This window comes from Limulus polyphemus, unplaced genomic scaffold, assembly GCF_000517525.1.
Source record: "Limulus polyphemus unplaced genomic scaffold, Limulus_polyphemus-2.1.2 Scaffold1281, whole genome shotgun sequence".
Lineage (NCBI taxonomy): Eukaryota > Metazoa > Arthropoda > Merostomata > Xiphosura > Limulidae > Limulus > Limulus polyphemus.
Genome location: NW_013666891.1, coordinates 19,053 through 27,723, shown reverse-complemented (window position 1 = coordinate 27,723; position 8,671 = coordinate 19,053). Strand labels below are relative to the sequence as shown.

General features: G+C 36.3%; 1 protein-coding gene across 1 annotated transcript in view; it reads right to left on the bottom strand.

The window, feature by feature from the left end:
- The window catches only part of LOC106462914 (leucine-rich repeat serine/threonine-protein kinase 1-like), a 257,033-nt gene that overhangs the window by 230,363 nt on the left and 17,999 nt on the right, over positions 1-8,671 (bottom strand). Inside the window, exon 2 of the mRNA XM_022390319.1 lies at positions 7,835-8,004. Coding sequence (XP_022246027.1) covers positions 7,835-7,933 — 99 coding nt within the window. The 5' untranslated portion in view covers positions 7,934-8,004. The remainder of the gene's footprint in view (positions 1-7,834; positions 8,005-8,671) is intronic.

The following is an 8,671-nucleotide window of genomic DNA, read 5'->3' as shown; positions in this document are numbered from 1 at the left end:
CTAAAAAAAATTTTTTTTTTTTTTTTTTTTATTTATATATATATTAGGCTTTACAGTTATAACAGGTTTATGAAATTAAAAGAAATTTAAACATAACAAAGTATACATAAAAACAAAGGTGAACAACAAATATAATAAATGAAATTCCTAAACTGCATGACTAGGATGCTAAAAAGGTATTGCTACATCAGGATAAAGTGCAATGGAAAATACAGAGTAGTATTTCTACGAACAATGAAAGTCAAATCAGTGTTGATGCTCTCTCATCATCTGAAGTGACTGTGAAATCATCTACTGTGCACCCATGGACTTCATTCATTTGGTTTACACACAGGACTACAGAAGAATTAGATAATTAGCTATAAAAGGTAATTAGGCTATCAGAAATGGCTCATATGATGAAAAGTTAACTATAATTTTAGAAATAACAGAAGGGATTTCTTTTATAAACATAATTTGGGAATTGGAACTGGGTATTTAAGAGGAGATTGACATTTTGTTGTTATTGTTGATGACTATGAGAATATAGAAATCTTAAATGTTTTCATCAGTTTTCACTCTAGAGGATACTTACTGCATTACTGACCATGAGGATTTGTTTGGAAAAAATTATTCATTTGGTTTGCATAATGGACACCAAAAAAGTTAAGGAATTAATTAAAAATGAAATTAGAATTTCAAAAATGCTTAAGATGAATAGTTGGCACAGTGTTAGAATTAATAGTAAGGATTTATTTTGTAAACAAAATATAAGAATGGGAGTAGAGTTTTGATGTTGATTATGAGACTGATAAGCTAATAAATTATGTTTTCTCATCAGTTTTCAAATGAGAGGATTTTCGTTTGATTCTTGATCTTGAAAATATGTTTTGAGGAAAATTCCCAATCATTAGAAGGTGTTTGGTGTGTAAAAAAAGGATTTTAAGCTAGATGATGTCAGAAAAAAAAAAGTTTTAATATATTAAAATTCTGGAGCTAAATATATATGTAGCTTCAAAAGATGTTAAGAACCAGATTTCTGGGATAAGTTTACAAAATTCAAAATTATTTCAGACAACCAACATGGATGCAGAAAAGGAAGACTGTCTTATTTGTCTATTAACCTTTTTTTTTAGAATGTTACTTATTATTTGGATGAGGACAAAGAAAATATTTTGTTTGCTTGAACTTTCAGATTATTAGATAAGTTGTTAAAGAGAAGATTTGTCAAAAAATTACCTGAGTCTGCATTTTGTTTTTTGGTTTGGTTTGTGTGACATTTCATGCAAAGCTACATTTGAGTCTGCATAGGGATAATTCAGTTACAAGAAATGTTAGCGGGATGGGAGGAAGCTGAAAGTTGTTATTACAGAAGTTTCAATATAACTAGACTTATGTTACAGGATCTCTGCTAGGGCCCTTGCTATTCCTCATTTATATTAATGATGCTAATAGTTTAGAACTTAATTTTTCTAATGATGTATGTCTTAATAAAACTGTAATGACTGATTATTAAGGATGGAAACAGTTTTCAAATAAAAATAAATATGGCTGATGTGATGAATTATTTTCAAACATTTTGGATTAGTATCCAGTTTGTTTTCAGATGACACATCTCTAAAGGGGTGTTCTTGAAGACTCAATTTAAACCAATTTTAAAACATTTGCCACTAGTAAATCAAATCTAGCTTCTTGTAAAAGAAAGTATCTTAATCAATAAAAATCACCTGTTCTTAACAACAACCTACATTCCCTACAACTAAAATTACTTTAACTCACCCTGCCTTGCTATCTATTAGTTTTATTTGATTAATACTTTTTTTCTTTCAGCCTCCTCATTCTATATAAGCTTAGTGTTTTGACATATATTTTGTCAACTTGTTATTGTGCTAGTAGGAAAATCATTGTGTATATGCATATATATATATATATATATACACACACACACACACACACACACACACACATGCATCCTTATCTTATATTCATTTTAATTCTGTAGAACACATTGAAGATGGATTAAGTACAATCCAAAACATTTGTGCAATTGGGTGTTTTTCATTATATCAGTCCTCACTTTTCATTCTAAAAATCTTAGGTCTAGCTGGATGTAATGAAGATGGTATGATTATAAAGACACTTAAATTGGCTGTAGAACCACATGGCAGATGGTATTTAATTACAAAGGATGCAAGGATATTAATGATTATCATAATATAAGTGACATAAAATTAAGATAGAAATCCTTTTAATTGATTTCAACAAAGAAAAGGATCTTGGGGTATTGGTTGATATAAGTCTTAAGTCTGCATGACAGTGTTCTATTGTAAGTAGTAAAGTTAAGAATTTTGAGTTTTATATATAAGATGATTGACTAGAAGTGTAAAGAGACCATGGTTTCATTTTCTAAGTTACTGGTATCCTTATGTTAAAAAAGACATTCATTCAGTTGTGAGAAAGGATCCAGAGGAGGTCTTCTAGGATGATTTTGGAATTGATATTGTTTTGCCTTATGAGGATATATTGAGATCTTTTAACTTGTTACCTCTTCAGAAGAGTCAGGACTAACGAAGGTGTAGTATTTATAATTGTTAAATAAATTGATAAGCTCTAGTTAGGTTGTTTGGTCGGTTGCAATTTTTTGGTGCAAAGCAACCAGGCTTTCTTCACAAAAAAAAAAAAAAAAGGTAAAAACCGTGAAAGTAAAACAGTTATAAAATGTAAAAAATAAATAGAGTTAAAACCAAACAATGTCCAAAATTCAGATAAAATATTTGAATAGAACTAAAAAGGCCAGTGGCTCATAAAACTGATAAAATATAATCAAGTATGATATTGTCACCATCACCAATGGGCTACTGTGACTTCAGTGTCATATAGGCTACACACTAGTGGTCAGTACCAGATAAAAGAAAACTGAGTTAAAAAATCATGACCAAAGCATAGCCTAGTCAGGACAACTTCCTTCCAATCTTTATGGAAACAAGACAGCCAAAGAGCAACAGAAGTTTTGATCTGGAAAAGCTTGTTATGATGTTGCTCACCCCAAGTCAACTGCCAACTGGCGCAAAGCTGTGCCTTGAAGAAAGGACTGTAGTCCATATATATGGGATAGGCACAGCCGTGACAGCACCAGAGCAGACAGACTAAGCTTCAGTTTCAGCAAGCTTGTTCCCGCAAATACCAACATGGCCAGGTATACAGAAAAACTGGATACTAATAGAAGATAGGGAAAAATGGGCCAGTCGTTGTTGAATATGGATGAGAACAGGGTGAGAACTAACATTAAGTGGTTCCAGGGCCAGTATGGAGCTAAGAGTCAGTGTAAATACTACAATTGCTGTACTGCATAGCTTCTACATGATCCAGGGCAAAAGAAATGGCATACAACTCAGCAGTGAACACAGAAACAATAAAGCGGATCCTGTGAGCCACAACCAACCATGGCAGAGCCCACAAAGTCACCAGATTTCGAACTATCCGTAAATACAAGAATAGAAGAATGGTTTGAAAGCTGTTCAGCAAAGAAAATACGGTACTTCCAATAAGGAGTATCGGCATTCCTCAGATGACTCAAGGATAGGTCACATTTGGGGATGGTAATAAGCCAAGGTGGAATGGGCTGATCATCCAATGCTAGACCCAATTCAGCCAGTTGTGCCTGGATACAAAGGCCAAAGGTAGGAATTGCAGACTGTCTGTTCTGAAAGAGTACAATCCACCGAGGAAGAAAGACACAATCTCAGGTAGGATGCTGTGGTAAGGATTGAAGCTTGGTAGTGTACTGTAGTGAAAGTTGCAAATGGTAGAGGTGAAGAGGAGGTTTGTGGGACTCAGTGTACAAACTCTGGACTGGAGAAGTGTGGAAAGCCCCCGTGCAGAGCTGAAGCCCAAGATGGTGAATGGGGTTCAGCATCTTCAAAGCTGAGATCCTAGTAAGACCAGAGACCTATAGTCCAGTTTGGATCATATAAGGGCACAATAGATCTTGAGCACAGAACATTGATCCACTCCCCAAGAGGTGGAAGAGAGGACATGGAGAATGTATGGCGCCCTTATACACTTGACACGTAGCTGCTTTATGTGAGGAATGAAAGTAAGCTTATGGTCAAAGATAAGCCTCAAGAACTTTGCTTCAGGGACCACGGAAAGAACAATATCATGGAGACGGAGTTTGGGATCGGGGTGTAGACCCCTTTGTTGGCAAAATGCATGCAAACGGTTTTGGAAAAAGAAAAGGTAAAACCATTTGCTGTGGTCCACTTCAACAAGCGATTGAGGGCAGTCTGAAGCTGTCACTTAATAAACCTCATGTTCAATGACCTACACGAGATGTGGAAGTCATCAACATAGAGTCTATTAGCAACAGTAGGAGGAAGTTGTGTAGTGATAGCACTGATCTAGATACTGAAAAGTGTGACACTCAAGACACAGCACCGGAGGGACTCCAAGTTCCTGTGTGAAAGAACGGGAAAATGTTGAACCCACATGGACTCGGAATCGCTTATCGAGTAAACAGTTCTTAATAAAAATGAGTAGATGGCCAACCAACCCATATGAGTGGAAGTCCCACAAAATGCTGTACCTCCACACAGTGTCGTAAGCCTTCTCAACATCAAAGAAAACAGAAACAAGATGTTCCCTCTTGAGAAAGGCTTACCTGATCGAGGTTTCAAGCCGAATCAGGTGGTCCACAGTGGAGTGCTGTGGAAAGAACACACACTGGGTGGGCAAGGTTGTTTGATTCAAGACAAGCATTAACCATCCTCTCTAACACCTTACAGACAGAGCTAGTCAAAGCAACTGGACGATAATTAGAAGAAATCTTGGGATCATTCCCAGGCTTAGAAAAAGGAAGGACAATAGTCTGGTGCCAAGCATCAGGAAAAATGTTCTCCTGCCAGATCCAGTTAAAATCAACCAGAAAATAGCAAGAGAAGCAGGAGAGAGATGGCACAGCAACTCATAGTGAGCATCTTCAGGTCCGGCCAATGTACTGCCAGACCGATGTTTGAGTTCCACCCAAGTGAGGGGCGGTTAGTCACAGAGACTATTGGCCCAAAAGGAAAGTGGCAATTGCTCTGCCTGAGACTTGATGGCCAAGTTCCCAGGAGAAGAAAAAGAAGTGCTGGAAAGATAAGCAAAGTTCTCACTGAGAGTATTGGCAATGCTCTGTACATCAGCAGCTTCCTGGCCATTGGAGAGCAAGATGGAAAGGAGGTGGTAAGAATACCGCCCATTCACCTTCCAAATCTTGTCCCATATAACTTTAGAACTGGTGGTAGAATAGATGCTAGATGTAAATTTAATCCAAGAATCGTTTTGGCTTTGATGTCTGACCTGCCAAGCATGGGCATGAGCTCGCTGGAAAGCGATGCTGTTCAAAAAAGTGGGATACCTGCAAAAAGTATCCAAGGCCTGTTTCTGAGCCTTCCGTGCCTGCTGGCAGGCTGGAGACCACTAAGGATGAGGATATCATGGGAAACATATCAAGGAATATATGGCCATACCTTACAGTTCAGATAACCAACCTTTACAGTGGCAGTTGGATGTGGCAATGTAAGTATCAAATAAGAACACTGGTAGGCAGCATAATTCCTTCTTTACAAGTGGAGATATGTCGCACTGCAGAAACTCCTTGGCTGGAGAAACTAGCAGGGATCTCCTACATGGATTCCCTCTCAACAATAACTTCTTGTGAGGAATTCAAAGTAGCATATGAAGTAGCCTCAATGGGTATATCCCCCATGGCCTTCAAATTCAAGAGTGTTTTGGTGTAGATGTTTCCACCAAGATATCCCCAGAATGTAGCTTCTTGACTGACTTTGGAGAGCCAGCAAGCCCCTCTAATCCCTTCTGAATAAAAAGGGGAGACATTTGCCCTGAAGGTTTTTCTGACAAGAAATGTAAGATCAAAAAACGAGGTACAGGAGCAAGATGAGTTGAAGACTGAAGATCAAGAGTCTTCAAGGTGTGGTCGGTTACCAATGAGCTGTGTTTCACTATTTTATTTTGTTGAAGATTTGGGGGATCCATAGTAAATGGAGAATGGTTCAGTGCTCACTGAACCCATCCACCATGGAGTCCTATGAGGGGACACACTACAATGCCAAACAAGGACACTGCAGCAATGCCAAGGCTTTATGAGCACTATACTCAAACACCAGCACCAGACACAATGTCCACAATACCTGTTGAGAATGCCCAACACTAGTACTCAGTTGACTCTAGCCATACAAGACCAGCTGATTGACCCAAGGCTACCTGTATACAGGAATTTAAGGCCAAGGTGGTGTGTTGCAGTGCCCCAGACACCACTCAACCACCAGTATCCTCTCCTACCCTTCACGGGTCAACACGCATGGCAAACACGTGAGTAGATGTTCAGATCCCAGAGGAGGTAAACTGAAAATACAGGGGCTTCAGTTAGCTGTTGTTTTTGTGCTGAATTCTGAGGTGAGTAAGACAAAAGGTCATAAACTTAAGATTCAGTAAAGGCAGACACATTTTATTTGAGGCAGTTTTATATATCCATTCTCATACATATGCAGAACAAAGTGCCATCTAGAGTGGCAGAGGCTGCAACTTTACAGGAGTTTAAGAAAATTTAGAGTGGGAGGGGATGAGGGCTGGATATACAGTGATTAGTACATTTTTGTTTGTTTAAGGATGTTGGGATTTAGTACATCTTTGATGGTCCAAAAAACTTCTTGATGTCCCATATTTTATTTACTTAAAATACTATACTATTAATAGATATTTTTGCTAAGCCTAAATTTAAAATATTGAACAAACTACATTACTCTGATCATGAAGCCTAACTTTACTCATGTTCTTTGGTAAAAGGTTATGAGCAATTACAAGAAATCATCAATTCACTCTATGATGTACTGGTTAGACCTAATATGAAATATTATAAGCATGTTCAGTTTTAATCTCCTTGTTTAATAAAGGGTGTTGAGTTCTTGGAAAGAGTTCAGGATAATTATAGGTATGAAGGAACAAGGAGATTGGTTAAATCTCTCTTGAGGTAAGGACTCAAGTGGAGGACACGAGTGAGGTATGTAAGATTGTTACATAAATGCTGATGATTTTTTCATAAACAATTTTGCAGGCAGTAAAACTAAAAGACACACGTTTAAGATAATGCAAACTCAGACATAACTCTCATTAAGGCAGTGTTTCTTTCCTAACTGGTTGGTCAACTTATGGGACAGTTTGCCCCCGTGTGATAGAAGTTGCATTATTAAAGGAGTACAGTAGTAGTAGTAGAAAATGGGTAGCCAAGATGGGCCAAATGACCCCTTCTCGTCTATTAAAAATTAAACAAAACTTGGTCTTAAAATCCAATATCCACATACATGTCAAATTTTGTGGTCTGATATTGGCCTTGCCATCCTTTGCTGAATCTTTTTTATAATGGAAACTGTAATTTTAGGCTAAAATGCATAATGATGGCCATCATAATGAACATGTTCTACAATGAATGAAACAGTTCCGTAGTCTTAACCTGGAAAAACAAAGATCTGAAATATTGTTCTTATAAAGTAGAATTAATTAACACTCATTATTTTCAAAGGTTTCAAACATTTTAAAGGAGATAAAATATCATCTCAAAATATTATAATCACCTTGACATCAACCATATAAATGTTGTGGTTTCTTCCACACCTGTATTTGTTTTGCACTGTTACAGGTTGAATATTTTTCTTCATTATTTTTGAAAACATAATTATTTTTCTTTTTTGTTACATTATATCACTCATTGGATTATGAAATGATGCCTAAAACTTCAAGTACAATTTTGTATATCTTACTGCACATGTAAAAAAAATCATTTCATGATTTAACATACCTGATCTCCATGAAGAAGGTCTTCTAACAAATCTGAATTGCCCCAGAGAGCAGCTTGATGAAGAAGTTGCCCTGGAAACTCTTCAGTTTCTTCATTCATTCTTCTTTAATTCAGCTATTTGCTGAAGTGTCAATTTTTTCACTACTAGTCACAACAGAAGACATGGTATGCTAATTAAATAAAAAGTGCATTAAACAGTACCCAATTTGTTTCAGGGAAGTCAGTACATTTATGTTAAATTTTTACAGTTTTAGAATTAAGATTAATTTCAAACAGGTACTTACCTCTGAAATACTGAAAGCTTTTCCTTCTTGAGTTTTAATTCATGTTGTCAACAAAACATGTGACTTAAAATTTTTGAATGCCCTTTATACATTACAGAGCATGTGTCACGTACACATAATTCTTCAATTTCCCAACTTTCATATGATTTATCGTTCAAGAGTCAAGATCTTAAATAAGCTCTGCTTTCCCATTAAAATTTAGGTATCACTGAAATTTGTAGTCATGAGGAAAAATAGGTTGTGGGGAGGCAGGAGGGAAGGTTTTTCAGGAGTAAGTATTTGTTGGAAATTCATTTTAATTCTAAAAATGTAGAATTCAAATCAGGTAGATTTATTTCCAAAATAAAAATTGGAATACCCACATTGTATCTTTAGGCGAGAACAAATGAAGATCAAAAGAAACCAAAAATATAAAACTACAAGCTATAGGCAGGAAAAATAATAATCTAAGCTATAAAAAATATGTAACCAAGTAGAATTCAATTAGAATCACCAATCAGAAAAAAAAATTAAGAACTGGATTTGACAGAGTATGAGTGAAGTGGATCAACCG